Source organism: Myripristis murdjan, chromosome 4 (genome assembly GCF_902150065.1).
Source record: "Myripristis murdjan chromosome 4, fMyrMur1.1, whole genome shotgun sequence".
Lineage (NCBI taxonomy): Eukaryota > Metazoa > Chordata > Actinopteri > Holocentriformes > Holocentridae > Myripristis > Myripristis murdjan.
The window spans coordinates 14,356,818-14,379,499 of NC_043983.1; the positions used below are offsets into that span (position 1 = coordinate 14,356,818).

Here is a 22,682-nt window from a genome sequence, read left to right on the forward strand (position 1 = left end):
GTTGCCCATCTGTTTCATCCATCATGGAGCCGTGGCCACTGCCTCATCATAGAAGTCAAGGTAGCCATCTTCAACATGCAGAGAAGAACATGCTGCTGCAGGGAAAACGTCGCAAAAGAGAGTTCACACCTGAAGAGAGGAAGGACGCTCTCTACTGGGAGAAACGTCGCAAAAACAATGAGGCAGCCAAACGCTCACGGGAGAAGAGGAGGATGAGTGACTACATGTTGGAGACGCATTTCTTGGCCTTGAAAGAAGAAAACGCCAGGCTTAATGCTGAATTACTGGCTATCAAGATCCACTTTGGCCTGCTCCATCCCACTGTTTACACTGCCCACCAGAGTAACCACCTTCAACTCCATGCCCGCGACAGCACCCAGTCCATCCGCACCTACCGTCAGCCTCTACAGAGGGAATACTGTGGTGGCACAGACCTTTCTTTCCTGCCGAGCCAACAACACCCCACAGTCCAGCCTGGTCTTCTTGACCCTGCTTTGATGCCTACATATCCCCTCCGTGGCTACTCATATCTAAACATGCCTGGTAGAGCTGGTTCTGGCCTCCTCACTCCCATTCTCATTCCTCCGAATCTCTTGCCCGCCCACTCATCCTATCCAGGAACATCCCTTCTCAGGCCAGAGCCGACCCTTCTCAGGCCTGATTATGAAAGAGGCACCTCAAACGAGGAAGAGGAGCAGCAAGTTCCAGGGGCCTTTTCTGTGTCCTATGCTGCTCTGCCTCACAAAAAAACCTCTAAAAGAGATACAGGCTACTCCACACCAAGTCAAAATATGTCTGACGAAACTGAGACTAACTGAATTTAGGCTCTGAGGTTGACAGATTGTTTGACTGAGAAGCTGGCTGACTGCAAATAGCCCCAACATTTTTTTTTATTGTTATATGTAAATGACGAAATCATACTGCAGGCATTTTAACTATATGGCCTGTATTTTAATGCATTACAGTTCTTTTATAAAGGTGCATAATGCAAGCACATGGGGCATGGCATCTGATTTTTGATAAGTTTGTGGAAACCTGCGGCACAGTTAGAAAAGGGGTCAGATTAAGAGGAATTCGTCATTAGTTCGGCCTGGCTTAAGTCCTGACCAATCAAATCACCTCTTTTCCTTATATTTAAAAGCAACATGCTGTGTGCATCAGCGTTCAAACCATTACGCTGGAAGGGGGCATCCAAACCAAGAGATGCATCACACATTGGCCCCCCTCTCTCTCCCCCAGCCTTTCCTGCCTTTCTTCACTGTCAACTGTCCAATAAAAAGGTATTAATGCCTCAAAAAAGTTTCTATAAAATAGCTTGGGAAGAGCTAACACATTTGGTTAACATGTGTTGTCCTGAGAGAGACAACAGACACAGGAGCAGAAGTTGGCTGTGAACAGCAGGGACAGTTCCACTAGCCACTTGCTGACTTATAATATGGAGGATGCAGCCGCCTCCACAGGCCTTACTCCATCCTGTTGGATGACAGTTACTCACACCACAGCCTCACGGCCTTGTAGTTAGAGTGAAAAAAGTGCTATCTTATTTTTAACTGCTTGAGGGGAATGTACATGCTGTATGTTAATAAATTCATTGTTTTGCACCATGTGCATCATGTGATTATGCTGCCTCAGTGTTATTGACACGTACTGCTACAGCACCTCTCAACCTCATGTTCACGGAAAGCAACCCAACTATCAAATGGGCGCAGGTGAGAAAAAAATGTGTGGTCCAGAAAAAAATGCTGCTTCACCAGCGAAAAGCCCCACCATCTGTCATGCACCACCTTTAAAACAGAGCCTGAAGGCTATTTCAGTGGTTATTGTATGTACTTTCTCAAGCATTTCATGAGTAGGTGTTGAGTAGGTTTTCAGCAACGGGTTATGAATAAACCAGTCAAGGAAGCAAAGGGGTTATTCTTGTTTTAGAAAAAGCTCAAGGCTGTAATTATCCAACCTCTTCGAGCAGGAAAAATATGGCTGTGTATGTGTATGACTGAAGAGATGCTTACTAGTTCACACATATGTGGTCATCTAGTCTCAAATTTTAAGTTTTTGGTTTTTTAATTCGTTTCGTTTTGGTGATGTATTTGGGCTTCTTGGATGAATTAAAACTAATTTAGTATTGAGACTGGTCAGAAAAAAATATATGTTAAATAGTCATTGTAAGCATGCCATTTTTTCCACTAACGTTATTCAGTTTAATATTTTCACTGAATTCAATCCAACCATCTCAACAGCTACTCAGTAGCAGTGATAATAATGGAGGCATTATCCTCAATAAAGGCAGATGCTGAAAACAAAGAGGAACAAAGACATACAGACACACACACACACACACAAAGCAGCTACTGTAGACAGTTAATAAGACATAAAAATATTTTTACAGTGTTTTAGTCTATTGTTTTTGTTTTATATTTTTTTTTCTCCCAAAAGATGCATACTTGGTGATGAATATGGAAATCAAGGTGTCCACTTTAATATTTTTTTGAGGGGAAGAAAGGGGAGGAGTGAAACAGATCAGGGACATACTTTGCTAACTATTTGTCAAGTCCAATTTATCATAACCCTGATCACTGATTATGAATGATGATTAATGAATGACGAAACTATACTAACAAGCACCAAATTCATCAAATAGGACATACATACTGAGTTGCAAATATTTGACTGAAATAAGACGATAGTAAGAATGTCACCCTTCATGGACAACAGGGTCCTAATCTGGGACAGTCGGCTACAATAACCAACTGGCCCAAATATGTAACCAATCAGTTTAATTTTGACAGCTGGCAAGTAGCATTAAAAATGGCACCACTGCTTTTAAAAGGTGCTCTATGTAAATTTGCTTAATATAAGTGAGCACATTAGACTAACTGGCTGGACCTGGAATAAGCACATACTTTCATGGTTGAGTTTGCATGGTTCTCGATCACCTAACTCATTGAAAGATTATGTGATTACTCCACTTTTTTCAGCTGAGTTAAATAAGTTGAGTCTCATTTAAATCAACATTTGACAATTTTGCACAGTGTACTTTCAATGCATAATTTCCCGACGTTCTGTAAAACTGTAATCCAAACTGCTGTTCACATGAATAAATGTCGTTGGTCAAAAAAAAAAAGACCCCATCATGCTTATTATGACTTATTGTCACATGTTTAAGTTAAACAAGCACACTGAGGTGTAGTACTAAGGCAGTGACAAAATCCAACAAAATGGAGGTTGGTGGCGGGGCTAGATGGGTCAATCAACACGACTTTCACTCCGCCAACCTGAATTCAAATCCAGTTTAACAAACAACACCCTGGTAACTGAGCTGTCGCAGTGCCGCTGTCGCACTGTAAAAAGTGTCAGAGGCCACTATAATCTGTCAACAAGCAGGCGTTAAAATAAAAATAGCCCGACACATAACTGTCTTGATGGAGCTGACTCCACTTTTTTTTTTTTTTTATCGAGTTTTTACAATTTTCCAGGATCCTGACTCAGCTGTTAGAGATGTTGATCTATAATTTAAAAAAAAAAAAAAAAAAAAAAAAGTTAGGATAGATGTGTAATATTTTATTGTAGATTCTATGACAAAGCAGGCAGTCAGCACAGCCGTATCAATGGACATGATAAAATGACACAGCTATTATGGGGTCTCTCTTTTCTATCTGTGTTACTGTTGCCTGGTGTACATCCAAACTTTACTTTGCCATTAAATTATTGCTCTCTCTCTCTCTCTCTCTCTCTCTCTCTCTCTCTCTCTCTCTCTCTCTCTCTCTCTCTCTCTGTGTGTGTGTGTGTGTGTGTGTGTTTAATTTTATTTTCAGTTGGGACATTGGACTCCAGAGAAAGTGTTCATTTGCAGCTTAGCTTAGAAAACTACTTCGCAGGTACTCTTCACGAAGGCAGTTCATGTTGGCACTTTGAAATGCCCCCAGCAGCGAACAAGCTAGCCAACGCTGACAGTGTAAAACAAGTTCCTGATGTTTTTTGTTTTCAAGAGCTTGAAGCCATATATAATGCTAACTCTAACTTTACACAATCCTCCTGTCTGGGTAGCCTGTCAGACGGCGTAGCGCTTCAGGGCTGATTTTACACATCGACCTAGACCTCGCAAATTAGCTAAAGTTAGCTAGCTGTTAGTTTCGGTGGCTACTTAGATACTGTATAGTGCTTTAAACATTAATATCATTAAATAATTGAAGACAAAATGGACATGTTCATGGTAAAAGTACTCACTAATGTTCAGGTGTGGCAAGTGGAGTTGGGAGGATTTCTGCTGTATTTAGTAAAGCTCGGAAATTTGAGTTATCAGTGGAGTTTGAAACACATATGCTGCATTCAAAGAAACGTAGGTGTGAAGAAATAACGTGACAGCTCTCCACCCCCAAGCTGATCTGTCTAATTGAAGCCCCCGCACTTGTTACACCTCTTACCCCTCCAAATTCAAACCCTGATGTTTGATGCCCCGGCCACTGAGTGGTGTCAAATTCAGTTTTTGTGCAGGACAGAGCTGTGTGTGTGTGTGGTCCCAGTCCACATTAAATTACGTTCATCTTTTAGAGAGCCAGTCTGCAATCACTGTACACTGTCCAGTTCTCTGTTTCTGCTTCTCTGGAATTGCTGACTGAGCTCTGCCTTAGCACACTATTGGAAAAAAAAAAAAAAATCTAATGTTGACTTTAGTGGTGAGTGTGAATTGTGAGTTGCACAGTGAGGGGCTGTCAGACTGGTGACATCAGTGCCCGTTTCTGCAGTGCTGTTGCCATATATGGTAAACTGAGACCACATCTTTATGCGCAAGAGCACACAGGAATAACAGTAACATTCAACATTACAAACATCCTAGATTTTATCCATTAGAGAGACTTTAGACCATTTTCTGTAAAATATAGATAAAATTGAGGCTGTGTGCTTTTGGATCTATTAGAATCAGCCTCACAGCTTTGGAGGTGCACTGCAGTCCACTTCAGAATTATCTCATTGCTAAGTCAGGAAGAGCTCTGATATTTGTGGTTGCAGGAAGTAGTTTGATGTAAACATTTATTTTCATAGGCCATGAAAATAGCCAGGGCAAGGAAATGTACGTTCCATTTAAATGTACCAGAGCCGCTGATCCGGCATGCACAGCACCGCGACTCTGGCTCCATTTCAGCTAAATGGAAGAGAACCCTAATTAATGCCACTAGTAACACCTGAATTTACTCTGCCATTCATGTCAAAGTGGCTGCTGTGGGACAAGTCTATCGTCAAAATTATTCTGGACATCCTATGCATCATATATATTTTTGTCAAATTAATGTCCAGTTAAGTCATGAGGGCATACGGCCTGCTCAGTTATACTAATTAAGTTCTGTTCAAATGTGCTTGGCTCACCTTTACACAGTCAGAAATGAGCTCTTAATCTGGAAGAAATGGGGTTGGGTGAAGCTATATAAGTTTAATAATCGGGCACATCCTACTGCTTCCAAGAAAACGGCCCATACTTTGAGAAATAAATTTTGGTATCCCCAAACCATCTCTGCCATATACTTACAGTGCACTTGCACTTTATCTGCATCTCTCCTGCTGATTTATGGCCGCACTGCCATCAGCATTAATATCATGGGGTCATCTTCAAACATCTCACCAAGAAGTTCAGAAAGTGCTCTGCACCAACATCTGCCACTGACTCCTCCAGTTTGAACCTGCCTGCTGTAGTGAGGATTATTTCCTGAAGTAATTAGTCTCCTTTGGCAGGAAACAAATAAGTCACAAATAGCTAAGTTAAATTTCCAAGTTCAAGTTCAGGGAAAAATTGGCATGAAAGACTTTTGGTAGACCAGTAGCTGGACTTTCAATAAATTTATGACATTTTGTCCAAGGACTTATGATGTACCCAAAACTTTACCCATGCATTTTTCATTTACTCTCTTGAGCCACAAGTTTAATATACTTCTCAACGTGTTCTGATATAATAAATCAGCAGTTGTAATGTTGAACAAAAATGTATTGTATTTTCCTATAATTATCCAAATTCCTCTTTTTTCATGTTTTTCTCCGCCTCCACACTCACACAAAGACCACCCGAACTTTCCAGCATGAGAAATTTAAAAAGGGCAATTAAAAACACATTAAATATGACTAATTAAGAATTTCCTCTCGGGTATCACAGAAGTAATCTCCTCCTTTGCATGGTTACATGGGGAGACAATAAACTTATACTTTGGCCTTGACGTTGAGCTGAGGGAGTGGATGTTCAGCTGTTCAAAATGAAAACAGACATCATCAGACTGAGAAGACACAATGCCATTCGAAGGATTTCTGTTGTGTTCAGTATCAGCTAGTTTGCAAAGAGAAGTGGTGATGTTCTGATAAATTAGTCACAAAAAGTGAGACAGGAGGACCACAGGTTCTTTGGAGGTGAGTTGTTTGTTCAGCAACTGTTAACCACTACAATGCCATTTAAGCCACAGTGATAATACAAAATGCGATTACCACCCACACATGCAAAGCTTTAGATACACCTATGCACACACATGCAAACACACACACACACACACACACACACACACGCATACACACACACACACACACACACACACACACACACACACACACACACACACACACACACACGCCACATTACATCATATGATTCATTCTTCTAGTTTCCCATCAAGTAGTTTGACGCAACTTCTGAGGAAGGCAGAGTAGCCTTGAGTCTGCATAATATATTTTATCACTGCTAACCCCTCCAGTAAGACAATCTAAACCTGCTAGGTGCTAGACATTCAGGGAAGACCCCAGCCCATTCAGTGGTCAGATATTGAAATGTAACGGTCTGCAAATGACAGTTTTTTTTCCTCTGTGTGTGTGTGTGTGCGTGTGTGTGTGGTTGATGATACATACATTAGCATCTCTTTTAATGTGCCAGTAACACAGCACATTAATCTCTCCTCAAAGGTCACTTGTCACCACCACCTCTGCACAGATGGCCAGTCACCTCTGACACAGACAGAAGATCAAGTTAAACACACTGCATTCAGCTCCACACTTGTAACCTGACAAACTAACTTTCCCTCACAGCGAGGTCTAGCTGACAGGGATTTGATCATTTATCCTAATTAGATTCCACACGGTGTTTCAGCAAAGTCATTTGAATGCAAATAGCGGAACTCTGTGTCAGGTTCATTCATCAGAGGGCAAGTAACATAGTTTAAGGAGAGAAACAAACATGACTCAAGCCAAGTAAGATGTGTTCTAACTAGAGCAAATTCAGCCTCTGCCTTGCTTTGAGTTGTCATCTGCATCAAAGCAGGTTTCAGGTCTGTGCTAAGGATCAGGGTAACATATTCAAGGCCAGGCACCCTGAAGTCGTCACATGTCCACACAGTCCAAAAACTACTCAGTTATTTTACCCATTTCTGAATAGTATATTGCATTGCCTTAAATGGTGAGTATAATAGCAGTATTTATTTATTATCAATATACATATTTACAGAGCCTCTTTAGTTCTTTTTTTTTTTTTTTTTTAAATAACACGTTATTTCAAGCACCTATCAGTTCAACTTACAAAACTGAAACTCATTTTGATAACCTAAAGGGTAAAGGACGCTCAACTTCCCTGTTCAGCTGTACTTCCTTTTTAAGAAGTTTCTAAAGTGCATCATTGTCCCTTGAGGGAAAGTGGTTATTTTGTCTTGCCTTTGCCATTTACTAGTCAGAATCATAAAGTATAAAGTAATTTATCCTGTAAATAACACCAAGGCTTGGTTTAGTCTCAGAAGTTCAACTGGCAGTAGTGACTCAATTCATTAAGTGTACATGATCAAATGGACAGGGTCTGGCCTTCTTTAAACTATTGCTCACATTTTTATCTGTCTTTGGAACTGTGACCTACTATTATAGCATATGAAATCTGGAAGGGGTGAACAAATATGCATTAATCAATGTCTGCATGGATCACCTTATACAGTATATTCAGTGACCGCATCATTAGCTAGTGTGAACCAGAACAGGAGCTGCAGAGTACATAACTAGTAACTATCTTTTTTTTAAATTTTGTGTATGCTGTATGCCAGTTCCAGTTCCTATTAACAATACCTAGTGAATTATATGTGGAGGTGTAATGTGTATTTTGCGCCTGCATCCAATTTATCCAACTTGATCCAGAACAAAGCCCCAAGAAGAGATAATCTTTGACAACATATGGTGGAAATGAAAACATATCATCTTCTCCGCACAGTGATGGATGGCGCAGGTGCTCCTGTAGACCATCAAACAACTACAAGATTCGGCATCCAGATGACAGCTAGAAAGAAAGGGCAGAGAGGGGACACTAAATAATTGTCAGAGCAGTTAATGTCACATGCTTTATAAACAGTGTGCTTCATTTTATAAAACAGTACAATACAAAACAGTCTAGAACATTTTCCAAACACAATGGTTTCCATATTTTACAGGATGAAGTCAGCAACGGACAATGAAAAATCCTATCAATTGTTTACACATTTAAAGTCCAGGAAGCTAAACAGATGTCAAATTAGTCCATGAATATATTCAAACTTCATAAACTATCTATTGTGATTCATAAGTTTTGTGCAGTGGATAGTTGGTTGAATCCAGAGGTGAACACAAACACTAAATGAGGTAACAAGGGTGGCTCCTCCATTTCTTTCTCCAATTCTTACCAATTGTTTTTACCCTGCTTAGAGTAGTAGGTAGGTGGGGTTTGCTGTTTTCAGGATAATTCTGATGTTTAAGTGGCCACTCACAGGAAAGTGTTCTAAATTATCTTTCACTCTAAAATACTGTTGGTCCCAGATAAGCCCTGCTTTAATAAGAGGAAATGATTAATCCACAATCTAGTCCTTATTTTTTCTTTGCATTTGAAGACATGGAATAACTTGCCTGTGTTTGAATAGTCACTGAGGTCAAACCCTGTTTCATTCTGGTAGTAATATGGAATTCATTACCGTCTGTAGCCAACAGAGGGCAGCAGAGGAACACTGTTTAAACTGGTGGAGGCTCACTCTAACAGTGGAAAAGGCTAAGAACTAAATCGATAGCAGGGCTGCCCAAGGCAAAAACCACAAATCAAGAGACATGCTGTTAAAATAAAAAAGTTTGAGATGTTCAGTCTTTTTTCTCATCATCTTCCAGTTCTGTCTCTTCATAGATATGGAGCACTGGCTTTAACCCCCCTGGTTTCTGTTGGTTGGTTGATGGTACAGTGATATATATATATATATGTATATATACAGTGTAGTATTTCAAAGTACCTCTCCTGGAATGCAAGGCCCAAAACTGTGTTGTCTTGGCATACCATAAAGGCTGTTTAATTTTACAGTACTAAAACAGTTTATTTATTGTATGTGCTATAAACTCTTTATCAATATCTGAACAAATAAATTTTGCCTTTCTATGAGGACATCCCAAAGAACACTTTATTATGGTAAAATACACAGGTCTTAAAATTTCTTGATCACAAATTAAAGATGTTACAGCCATCCTAATGCTGAGCCATATTCAAATCACCTTCCGATTTAATTGTACTTGAAGAACTTTTACAAAAAGTTGCAGAGCTGTCTCAAGAGACATCTGTTAAAAGTTACGGCAGCTTCCAGTCCTTTGCGATTAGGGCGATGAAGTCTTCCCGGGACATCACAACTCTGCTCTCTTCTCCTCTCTGGCTCAGTTTCATTGTGACCTTTGTTCCGGTAGCCAAGGTCTCTGTCACATTTGCATTTTTTCTCTGCATGTTTCAAATACATTGGGGTCCTGATGAGAACCATTTAACTCCTTCCCCTGTGGCTCAGCCAGCCGCCCCACTGTCACGTGCAGCCCAAAATAGGTAACTGAACTCAAACTGGACTCATACGCCCTTCATAATTTGTTGGGACAGCTCAGGAAGTATAGCTCAGTGTAGTACCTACCAGTAAGCTATGATTTGAGACTTTAACTGCAGAATTATACTATAATTTGCTGGGTCACTCAACGTTACTATAAACAACCACAAGGATTTCAGTATCAAGGATTACAAAATATACAATACAAATTGTGTATGTCCTACCTATACAGCATGAACTCTTAAATTATGTGATGATAGCATCCCAACAAATTACAAAGACTAGAAATTACCCAAAGTAAGAAGCCAACTCTGTACATATGTTAATCTTTGTCATACAGTATTTTCATATCAAGAGGACAAGAGTCATGTGTACTGTATAATAAATTAGAATGGAAAATCTATCTGGCAAATGTTTATCTTCACATGCATCTGCATGTACTTCATGAATGTCACCACACAACTGTGCATCAGATCTTATTATTTTAGCTTGACCTGTAGAATACTATTATACTTGTTTCAAACAAGTGGGACAGGATAAAATGTCAGTGGTGTTAAATGAGAAGTAATATCTCCCTCACAGGCCTTTGCATTGAGTATCCTATTATATGGTGCTTTATGGTCAACTTGGCAGTGTTGTGCAGAGACTGCATACTGCTGCAGGATGTAGTCTCTAAGTGTCTAATGTATTCTGTGCAAACTCACCATCAGCAAAAAGGGGTTCAAGCAGAGCCTCCGTTCATATCAAATTACCACCTAATAGTACAATATTTATCAGGAATCCTGACTGTGGGATGACTCAAAATATGCAGTAAATAGCTGAAACTATTCAAATAGGTATTGGCAATTCCTTGGCATTCAATGAGCACCACCCTGTTATTATGTATTCATGGGTTTAGAGACAGCGTGCTTGAATCACCTCAGATGGAGCAGAGAAGTGAAGTCCTTTAGAGATGGAGGGTATACAGTCCCTCATAGGAGAGAAGGACAGAGTCAGTCAGAACTGTGTAGAGATTCGAGACTGAGGGGTCTGAGTGCTTCTGTTGTTTTGGTCTTATAACAGTCTATACAAGATTTGGAGACATCTTTGACTATAATCCACATTTCCTCTGCGAAATAACATGACACACAACATAGAGCAATATAAATAGAGAAATATTTTGTACATATGAAATCCATACAGATTGCCTGTTTTTGATACTGACAGTAATTTTTTGATAAGAAAAACATGTCTCAATATAATGTTCCAGAAATAAATCACATTTGATGTTATGGGTACACGCAAGTCAATTCCATTGTCTTTATGTCCCATCTTGAGACTGCTTGTAAACAGTATGGAGAAAGAATACTAACAAGGAAAACAATCCCCTATAATCAAATCATTTTCATGTTGAATTTGCGTGCCCCTCCTTGTCCTCCGCTGGCAGCAGGTCCATCTACCTTTCTGAAGGAGTATTCCACTGAGAAATTGTTCTTGTGCTGTCCTCTTCCTCGACTCCACACAAATAGCAGAATGAAACAGAAGAGAACCACCCCCAGGAACATGATACAGCCCATTGCTGTGGATATGAGGATGGTCTTAAGGTCCAAAGTGAACTTCAAGAAGACCCTGGTATCGTTCAGATTTGTGTCATTAAGGTCCCCAGCATAGTAGGTACGATTGGCCATCAGGGCTGCATCTAGTGGCAGCCCACTGACTGTAAGTGTGGCAAAGTAGGTGTCATTTCCACCTGCATTGCTGGCAATGCATATGTAGGTACCGCTATCTGTTACCTGTGCATACCGTATCTCTAGTGTTCCCTCTGGTAATACAGTGAGACGGCCACTGCTCTTGGTGGTGATGCGGCGGCGCTGAGGAGAGATCCAGAATATCACTGGTGTTGGCTCACCTTCTGCTTTGCAAATGAATGACACTACCTGCCCCTCACGGGCTGATATCTGCTGCAGTTTCCTGTTGCGGATTTTCGGTTTCTGGCAAGTAAAATGGTCAAATAGCGCCGAGTCAGAGAAGGCGCTAAGAGCCCGACCCTGCACCTCTACCGGAGTCATGCACACTGGGGAAGCTTTGTCGAAGTTGAGGGTCTTCCTGCGCTGGAGGATCCAGAGCAAACGGCAGTCACAGGCCAAGGGATTCCCATCCAAACGAAGAGTCTCTAGGGTGTTGACAGACTGAAAGGCCCCCTCCTCCAGCGTCAGAAGGTTATTAGTTGACAGGTTAAGAAGGCGGATTTGCCTTAGGCCACCCAAAGCATATGGCTGCACCATCACCAGGTTGGTGTTGACCAGATGCAGCTCCTTCAGCCGGACCAGGTCCCGCAGTGCCCAGGACTCCAGCACAGAGATAGGGTTGTAGGAGAGGTTGAGACTGGTGAGGTGGGCCAAACTGCGCAGGGCAGAGGTGGGCACAGAGGTGATGTTGGTGTGAGTGATGGACAGCCAAGACAGGTTGAGACCTTGCAGGCTGTGAGGAGAGATGTACTCCAAAAAGGGCCAATGGTCGATCTCTAGGCCCCGCAGGCCGCCCAGCTTACGGAAATTCTGGTCCTCTAAGGCAGAGATACTGAGGTAGCGGAGCCGTAGAGTCACCAGACTACGGAGGTAAGACAGAGACTGGCTGGAGATGGAAGTCAGGTTGCACCTCTCAATGGTCAGCTCCCTCAGCCCCACTAAACCCAGAAAGGCCTTGTTGGAGATATAAACCAGATCATTGTCTCCAACTTCCAGATTCCTCAGGCTTCTCAGGTCTTGGAAAGTAAAATCTAGAAGAATGACAATCTTATTCCCACTGAGGTCCAGTGAGGTCAGGTTGGAGAGGCGTGAGAAAGCCCCCATGGGAACCAGTTTCAACTGGTTACCCCTCAATGACAGTGAGCGCAAGTTCTGGAGACTGGAAAAAGCATTAGGTTCTAGGACACTGATTGTGTTCTCACTCAGATCCAACTCTTCAAGACGTGGATATGGAAGCAGGTCACCGTGCTCCACCCAACGAAGTTTATTCCCACTTAAGTCCAGGACCTTGGTGTCCAAGGGGATGCCGTCTGGCAGTGCAGACAGGCGTTTGCCACGACAGGCCACAGACTTGAGCTTGGTCATGCACTCACAACGCTGGGGACATCCCTGACTCTGGACAGATGACACCATGATCATCAGTAACAAGAATAGGCCAGGCAGGAGCAAGCCCACATCCTGGCACAGGCACATCGCCATGGCCTCACTTATTACCACCTCTTCCTACTCCTGTCTGGGGTTGGATCACTGGGCCAGACACCTGTAAAAAGACAGAGAGAGATGGGGGTGGGGGGGCGGTGTTGGAGGGGAGTGGAGGAAATAAACAAAATGGAGAAATGGGTGAGGATGGCGGGGGGGCAAAAAGAATAAGAAAAAGAGAGAGGGAGAAAGAGAGACAAAGGAGACAGAGTGAGAAAAATTAATTCAACTCAATTCCCCTTAAACAGCAGCGATCAAACACGCTAAATGAGTGGAATTACAATTACAGACTCTAATTAACCTGGCACAGCAGTGAAATTAAAGCTAGAGCTCCAAGATAATCCTCAGAGGGCCAGGTCTCTATTCTGCTGAAAAGCCTTGGTTTACAATGGATGACTCTGCCTAGTAGTCAGGTATTAAAGTCATGTCAGTACACAAAAATCCCCAAACTCCCCAGCTTCAAATTTTTATCTAGTGGATGTTTTGCTTGCTGGCTGTTTAATGCATTGTAAATGAAAGTAGGAATATTGAATATGTACTGTGGCCAAATATAACCCAGAGAAATCATGTGACATATTTTCTAATGTATGAGAAAGGAACACAGACTCTCAAAACTCAAATTCCACTGTGAATGCATGTAAATAGTACATTCATAAGGTGTGAAAGAATGGAACACAAAGAAATAAAAGGATCACTCTGCAGCATAAAATATCAGCATGTGAGCAAACTGAGCAATACACAGAAACGTTAAAGAGCAGGAATAAAGCTCAGTATATCAAACCAACAGTATTTTTCAGTACATGGCGACAGTTGACTTTGTATAGGTCCCCGGCAAGGTGACTCACCATAGCACAGGGCTACAACCCACTGCCTCACATCATCTGCATAAGTCTGTGAGGCATGAGGGTTGCCATGAGAAAAGCTTTTGCTGGCCTGACCTCCCTATGGGTTTCATATGACACACACACACACACACACACACACACACACGTAGAGAGGGAGGGCTCTCATTATGTCGGTGTATATCTTCACAAAATAGCAACTTGTGATTTGGAAAGCATCTCAGGAAAACATGATCCGATAACATCAGAATAATGTAGAACTGAATGCTGATGCTGACAGAGTGTTCAAATATTCAAATATAAAAGTCGAGAGACATGTCACTGTCATCGGTTCACACATGAGCTTCCCAACCTCCTGTATGTGTTGTGTCACTGAAAAGAAACTGTGTAAACCTAAGGGCACACATGGAGCTGCTCAAAGACACATAATACTCCCTGGGAAAGAAAGATGCACACTCATTGCCAAAAAAACTGTTCCACTCTCCCTGTGGACTAACTGTTGGTTCACAGAGAGAGCAAAAACACACTGAGACATACGGCAGAAAACCTGTGTCACATGTGCTGAAGTTCAGTGAGCAAGTGAAAAAGTGTATGCTGTTGCCATTTACTAGGTATTAATAAAAAGATACTGATGCAAATTGGAAAAAATACAATATACACTGTGTTACTGCTTTTTTTTCATACACACAAGCACACACACACACACACATTCTCACAGAACCATCACCATCAAAACTATGGTCAGTCATCACAGAGGAGCCAAGCGGCGTCAAAGGTTTTAAAGTTCGACCTCCTGCTGGTAAGATGCCTTAATAAGTCTTTTCATGTCCCCCACTTCTACACAGGCTCTGATTTATAATCCCTTCTGGACCAGAAATGAACATTCCCATTAGTCAGCCTAAATTTGACAGACTGGAAATGCAGGCAGAAGTGGTTGATTCATTAGGATGGGCAGACGGGCTTAAAATGAGCAGAATCTTTTATGAAAAAAATGAATAAAATTTGAAGAAAAAGCTGCAGTGTTCTGAGTTTCCAAGACAATTACAAAGGCTTTAGCATAGAGTGATTAAAGGCTTATTCCACAACTGGAGTACAGTCCCTGGTACATCTCTACTGCATGATCATTTCCTCGCAGCGAAACCATTTTTATGTTTGTCAGAAGAGCAATCATCTGCATCTGAGTAGGACTAAGGGACTGTAGTATTTTCACAGTGCCTTTTTCAAATGCACATGTACCAAATGCCTGAAGTAAAAACCTTTATAGGCTAGCTGATGGTCAGTCCAAGTAACTGCTTCTGACTTTTAGTGTAGTTGCACTGGAAGATTTTTTCTGTACAAATCATTTAACTTGTGAAAGCATTTCACCGGCCAGAGGATGACTGACAGATTCCTGGTTCCCTGCACGAACACTCTCCTTGGTTTCCTGGATCTGATGTCTTCTTCCTAAGTGGTCTTAATCCTTTGTTGTGGTTATAATGTTACCATGGTGCTACCAAGTGTTTTATAGCAGAAAAATTTGTTCTTTTAGTATGCTATTATTGGTGACTTGCTTATATTACATTATTTGCAAGATGCTGACAGATAGCATGTAACAAACACTGAGCTAGGTTTCACTTCTATAAACTCTAAATGTCTGATCTTTGCACACAAATTGTATGTGACAGCATATTCCCAGGTAATTTGATATAATCCGTTGGCCATCCACACCTCCACATTTACAGTATAATCAGTATGCACCCTGTAATTGATATTATCCTGAAAAAATCTTAGATTCTTTTCTCTAAAGAATAGATAACAGGAGAATAATCAACCACTCCATCACCTTTTATTTATACCGGACATTTTATACATTAAAATGCAATGCAATGCATGCTCTATAGTCAAAGAAAAATGAAGCAGCAAAATACAGATAAAAGAGATAAAAAATAAAACAATTAAAAGGTAGAGATAAAAATAAAATAATGAAAAAGTGATACTGAAATAAAATGAAATGGAAAAATGAACAAATGAAAAACATATGTATTCCCAGTTAGCCTGTCATGAAGCTGCTCCTTGGTAAAAGCGAAGCTATAAAGGAGGTGTGCCTTCAGGGACCATTTAAAGGCCTCCACTGAATTAGCAGCTTTCATGCAGATGCAGTGGGAGACTGCTACAGAGTTTAGGATCAAAAGAACAGAAAGCAGCATCACTGTATGTCTTTGTCTCTGTTGTACAAACAACCACAAGAAGAGAATCTGTGGACCTGAGGGCTTTACCTGGCACGTTTTTGTTTAAAAGGTCATAGTCTGGAGCCAGGCTATGGAAGGATTTGAAAAACTGTATAACAGTAACTAAAAAAACAAACCAGTAACCAGTGCAAGATATTTCTAATGGGAAATAATCAAGCTCTCAGTTTAGTGAGTGAATCCTTTCCATTTCAAATCACAGCACTGTGGTTACCAGGGCTTACACCATCCATGTTGGCATGCAGGTAGATTTATGCTCAGCTTCAAGCCACTCTGACCTTTCTTTCACATCAGCTTGCGACTTAGAAGTCTGTTGCCACAATGTAGCTGAGAAAAAATACTAGGAGCTCACTTGCTTCTTCATAATTTCAAGATTTGAAATTTGAAACAAAATGTTTTCTAAATAGCAGCAGTTGGGTGGTTACACTATTTAAGCTGAGTAACCTAATCACATGCCTCCTTTTTTAACCCCCACACCACACTTAAAAATGTCTCCAATTTCCCGTCTGTCACATGATCAGTTGTCTTGGCCCATATCTGGTGGCAGTCGGTCACTAATAGCCCTCCAGGCCCGTGCCAGCCAGACATGCAGTGCAACACAGGCCTACAGCAGATGGATAGACAAATGCAGTGTACTGTCTATGGCATGGACAACTCGGACATCACAGACATGAGATGGACAGCAAAGAAATCCAGTGGTGGCACCAGCAGCTCCAAGCAGAGCTGTCTAAGAGGTTAATATTACCTGACAACACACTGTAGTAAATTATAAGCCTCAGCATCAGAGCTCTTTCATTACACAGCAATACTGGTATGCAAATCCCCATTTACATCAACTAAGCATAAAGCTGTATGAGTGTCAAATGGTAAGGCAAAGTAGCAGGAGGTGGTGGGCTGTCAGTAATGATCAGCTTCTCCTTACCTTCCCATCCTAGTCATTTCCCCACTGTCCATGTATCATAATTAATTTGACCCTTTTTTTTAAGTAGAATTAGTGGAGGATTTCGTATGTTCCTCACACAGATGCTATTTTCACAGACGATGCATATACCATAAATTAATCCAATTCAACTTTCCTTTCCTCCTATCTCATTCCATTCCAAGAGGTCAAATACAGGTCAATACAAAACAGTGCAAAGACATTTAAATGCAAAAGTGCAAAAGTGACTGGGGGATGAAATTTAAGACAGTTGTAGCAGAGTTGTAGTTAATAAAGTTTCTGGTACACAGGAAGATTTTAAATGGCTGGTTCATGGGATAGATATTATGTTTCCATCTGAAACTAATATTGAATTAAGTTAAGGAATGTAAAAAGTAACCCATGAAGTCAAATGGTTTTTATTCAACCAAGTGCAAAAAATTTGCCTTTTAAGCAGAATCAATACGATATTCTGATATAAGCTGCAATACTTAGGCTGGCATCGAGAGGACAAGACTGTGGGTGTCTAATGTCATTTGGCAGTTCTCCAAGTCTAGGTCAATGTAAAAACAGATGAATAATATATGAAACCATTGTAGGTATATACTCCAACGGCAATAAGAACGAGCTCAGTGTTCCGTTTCTGAACTTTTTTTGTTGCCAAGCCACATCATTTGGACTCTCTACTGGAAACAAATTTAGTGCCTCCAGCAGATACAGTCATTCAAATACCAAGATGGTAGAGTCTGTGCCAACCTCTTGACATGACTATGTCAAAGCAAGATGAAGCGGGAAAACAGCAGGGCACACGAACAAACTAGGGCCTGCTCTAACTATATTGGTGTCATCAAAGGATGACCAAGGAATTCAAATAAACTTAATTAAAAGACTTCCAGAAATGAAACAGCAGCAGCTGTGATGGTGAAAGTGAGTAAGGATGTTGATAAGTGTATACCCCTGACTCATTGGTAGCTTCTAGCATGTTGGTGAGTGATTCTTACTGTTTTTTAGGGATCTATCTCCATTGTTGTTTCTGCCTCTGTTATCAGTTTTGGTGAAGTTGCTTCTCATTGTCATCATCATCTAAACCACATCTGTGGTTCCTAAAAGGACACTGATTGGTCTGGCAGTGTGGTGACTTCCAATGATGCTCTGATTGGAGCATGTCTAGAAGGTTTCTGAAATTACTGAATTTCTGTCTTGAGGTAAAGAAACTAATTTCCACTACAAATTACATCATCTATTCATCCACCCATCTATTTCCTTGCCACTTATCCAAGTCAGAGCTCTGGTTGCAGCAGGACAAGCAGAGCAGCCAAGGTGTCCTTTTCCCATCAAATTCCAGCAGCTTCTCCACAGGCATCCCCAAGCACTCCCAGGCCCGCTGGGAGAAGTAGTCCCGTGGGTGTCCCAGGACACCCTGAAGGACTCCTCCCAGCAGGCAGCTGTGTCTGGTACACCTCCAAACGGAGGTGCCCAGATCTCTACCAAGTGCCTCCACCAACTCAGCTGCCTTGTATCAGCATGGAGGAGCAGCTGGTTGACACCAAGATAAACCCCATCACTGAGCCCACAAAGAAACCCTGTTTCATCTACTCAGCTCACTGCCTGGAGCTTCTGACGAAGGTAGGAATCAGAGCAAAACCTGACTGATAAATCCAGAGCTTTGCGGTTCAGTTCTCTTTGTATCATTACTGCATGATGATAGACCTAAGTGGCAGTCACTCTTGTGATCCTTCTTACCCTCAGTCATGAGTAAGACCCTCACCCCTCACCTGGATAGAGCAAGCCACATTTCACAACCACAGCCTGAGACATGAAGGTTGATCCTCAGTAAGGTCACCCTCAGATGCAAACTGTTCCAGTGCACATCAGATCATGGTCCAACGAAGCCAGAAGGATGACATAATTCGCAAAGGGCAGAGATGCCAACCTAATGTCACTGAACCAGACACTCTTCAGGGAATAACCATGCTGGTTCACAATGTATCCTGCGGGCCTCTGTAGGGGCTGAACAGACGGTATGCTACATTGTAAGTGTGCCATTCATTTTCTGTGAGAGAATGGTGATGAACATATCTTGGCAGGCTCTGCCTCAGCAGAAAGAGTGAAGCTCATTCCTGTAAAATCACCACATTTGTGCCTGAGACATGTCCATGCACACTGCCAGCATGAGTCGCCAGAGTTGAAATCTGTTCAACTATTGTGAGATTTCACTATTGGCGCAGTGTAGAAACCACCTCCTTACACACGGGTATCGAAGCAATTTGTAAATACTGATCACTTGCTTATGTACCGTCTTGCTCACGTACCGTTTTCTCAGGACCCTGCAGTCTCTGAGGCTGTCAGATAAACATGCCAATTTTGAAAATGCAATGTGAAGCACAGTAACACAGTAAGCAGCATTACTTCATATTACACATTGCATCCTCCTAGGCTGACAAGCTTGTCTGGGAGGATGCAATGTGAACTAGCACAGTAAGTAATATGGTGTCATATGGATCACATTGTTTACTGACCAAGACCAGCTGCTACCACTTATCAGCCTGTAAGGAGAATATACACAACAATAATAATAATAAATGGAAAATATAAACACATGGCAAATCAGCAATGGAGCTGAAGTCAAATATAGTGCTCAGACCATCTCCAACCATCTCTAACCCAATGCTTAAAGTTCACAATTGGCTTTGATGGACCAATCATAGCACTTCTGCCTGGAAAACAAATGGTAAGTGCACTTCAAAGCTGCAGCCTCTGAGTCGACTATGGAGCCAAAAAAGACAGTAAAGCAAGTTCAAATGACTCTTTTGTGGTTCTTTCCCTCCTTTATATTTTTTTTTTTGCCTTGTTTTATTGCTTTTGCTGTTTATAATATAATTTGTTTTTAATTCCACTGTAAAACACTTTGGAACTATGTTTTGAAAAGTGCAAATTAAATACAGGTAATGAAGATTGTTGTATAGGTTTGTGTTGATTACTGTCATTACTGCACTATGATCGCTGCATACCCACTTATCAACCTAATAGGCATTGAAATATACAGTGTAGGAGGAGTATACTCGCTCTAATCTACCTATCTCTTCTTAGTAACAAATATCAACTATTGGCTATGACTACAGGCCTGGTTCCATGGTCTCCCCAGTCTCCCCAGACAGCAGCGAGCTGAGAGACTGTAAAACAGACGGGGGAGTGGGTGGACCCATTGACCTCGAATTCATGTGCTCTTTGACCGAAGCCCAATTACCATCCAAACACAGCAGATACAGAAAGAGAGAGAGAGAGAGAGAGAGAGAGAGGGAGAGAGAGAGAGGAAGAGAGAGAGAAAGTGTGGCTTTTAAGCAAAGAAAGAAAGCCAATTGCAGGTTAGATAGCAACAGAGCCAGATTTAGACCATGGAGTGGGCTGTGAATCATGCTAAGGGCAGGGGGCTCGATGAGACTCAGATGTTCTGCCACTTCTCTCCACTCATACCCCCCAAACCCCCACCCACACTGCTGCATCATTTATTACTGTGACCTGTTACCTTTACTGTGTTCATCCTCTCCCACCCTCCTCTCTCTTGCCATGTTCTTGCTTCTTGTTTAAGTAATAGTTATTAGAAAATGAAAGACAGCATATTAAGTTAATGAATTGTTTATGCAAACGATGTCCTTCTCAGAGCTATTCCAGGTAATAGGTTGTGAAGCCTCACCGTGTTTCAACATGGGGACATTAGGACGGGACCAGACAGAGGGCACTGCGGCTGCTCGGCTAAATCTTACGCATTAGTCATGCACACACCCCGTTAATGTATGTATAAAGCCTCCATATTAGGGTAAGCATTGTGTGAGAGTGTGTTTGTATAAGTGAGAGACAGAGAGGGAGGAGAAGCACACCAGTACCAGGAGACAAAATGTGTGTGAGTGTGTGCATCTGCGTAGATGTGTGTGTCAGCCCATTTTTTGAGTATGAGACAGAACAACGTGTAAACAGCCAATTATTTAAAAATTCACCATGACGTAGTGTTTTTTAATCCCCCCTACGCACTAAGAGTGACAGGCTTATAAGATGCACCTCTCTCTTTTAGTGTCTATGTAAGAGAGAAAGGAGGAGAGAGGGAGAAGAAAATTATTACATGTATCTATCCATCCATCTATCAACCTATTTATCTATCAAAACGCGAAACAAGGTCTAGAAGTGGCATATATGAATCAACTACCCCGGTACAGAAGGTGAGGCTGCCAGACTGATGATCATGACGCAGGTGTAGGGCACAGCTGACAAATGAGCAGGAAGCGTGTTTGAGGGTGTGTAGGTGTAGCGAAGTGCTCTCCGCGAAGGCATGCAGGCCGAGGCACACCATCCAGTGAAGCTCCTCAAATGGATTTGCTCACATCGATTCCACTCTCTACCATGCCCACTCATCATGCTTTACATAAGCAAGAACTGTGCGTGTTTGTGTGTGTGTGTGTGTGTGTGTGTGTGTGTGTATGTCTGTGTGTGTGTGTGGTATGTGTTAGAGTCTCCCCAGCTAGAAACACATTACTCATTTACACTGAGGGGAGCCATCATCAGTGCCCATCAATCCGTGTAGAAGACCCTGAAGCCTCTGGCATTGCATGGTCCAACAAACACACATTCTCACACACACACACAGACAAAAATAAAGACGGAGAGGAAAGATTGATTTGGTAGGTGGATGCTGTTCCCTCCTATGCCCCTGTATGTACTAGCCAGTAGTCTGGTGATGGATCACCATGACATTGCCAGGGCCATGGCACCCACTGCAGGCAAGGACACCCAGTTGCTGGGTGGAGGGCAGCGAGCTGAGGGGGCTTGGCTTTGCGTGCGTGTATCTGCGTGTGTGTCTGAGTTTGTGTGTGTGTGTGTGACTGTTCAGGGAACCTAGAAGCCACTGTGGACACTGTGGTGACAAGGGAGGTCAAAGAAGATAGACGAGGGGCAGCATGTGCAAACAGCCCACTTATTTAGCATGGTTTTATCCTCAGGCACTGCAGAGTCAACGTGCTGCTATTAGCTGATCAGATTAGTTGGAAATTTCTACGATATGACAGTGCCGTATGCAGGTTCATTTGAAATGCCGGTTTAAAGGAGTCAGATGGGATTTTCATTATAATAATGGATTACAGCAGGATTCTTAAAGTGCACTCTTGAAAGATGTCTCGCTTCTGCCCCATCCAGAGTTGAACAGCGAAACGAAAGGACAAAAGGGGGTTAGGGTTAGGAATGTGACTTGACATATGCCATGAATATTTAATAAGAGAGAAGCGTTAGAGGGCTTATGGATGTAAAGGCCTCCACTGACAGCAGCTAAATAATTGAAGATGTTATAGTGCATGGTCATGACCCACTGACACAGAGACTCAGGCCTTATCTGGGGCTTCAATAGCCCCCTACCTAAAAACACAGAATAACAACATACAGCATGGTAAATCATCCAAACACACCACCACCACCACCACAAAATTGTTGTGGGAGTTTGAGAAATTTCTTATCTCCTCTTAGTCTCTATTTATTAATCTTCTGTCCTCTTTATTCTATCTACAATAATCATTCCTTTGTAACTTGTCTATAGTATATAGGCTCAGAGTGTACTGTATGTAACACTAATGTGATGATTCAAAAAGACTCATCAGTGTCAGGAAGAAGGCACCTCCAGCCAGTTGCGATCT

General features: G+C 41.8%; 2 protein-coding genes across 3 annotated transcripts in view; both read right to left on the reverse strand.

Moving 5' to 3' along the window:
* Nucleotides 1-4,361, reverse strand: part of atp8b3 (ATPase phospholipid transporting 8B3) — a 38,857-nt gene extending 34,496 nt beyond the window's left edge. For both annotated transcript variants that reach the window (XM_030050546.1, XM_030050545.1), the window contains exon 1: nucleotides 4,225-4,361. The gene's annotated coding sequence lies outside the window, so the exon portion shown is untranslated. The remainder of the gene's footprint in view (nucleotides 1-4,224) is intronic.
* A 3,955-nt stretch (nucleotides 4,362-8,316) lies between these two features.
* The window catches only part of lingo3a (leucine rich repeat and Ig domain containing 3a), a 36,523-nt gene continuing 22,157 nt past the window's right edge, over nucleotides 8,317-22,682 (reverse strand). Inside the window, exon 2 of the mRNA XM_030050374.1 lies at nucleotides 8,317-13,082. Within this exon, the coding sequence (XP_029906234.1) occupies nucleotides 11,189-13,021 (1,833 nt within the window). The 5' untranslated portion in view covers nucleotides 13,022-13,082 and the 3' untranslated portion in view covers nucleotides 8,317-11,188. The remainder of the gene's footprint in view (nucleotides 13,083-22,682) is intronic.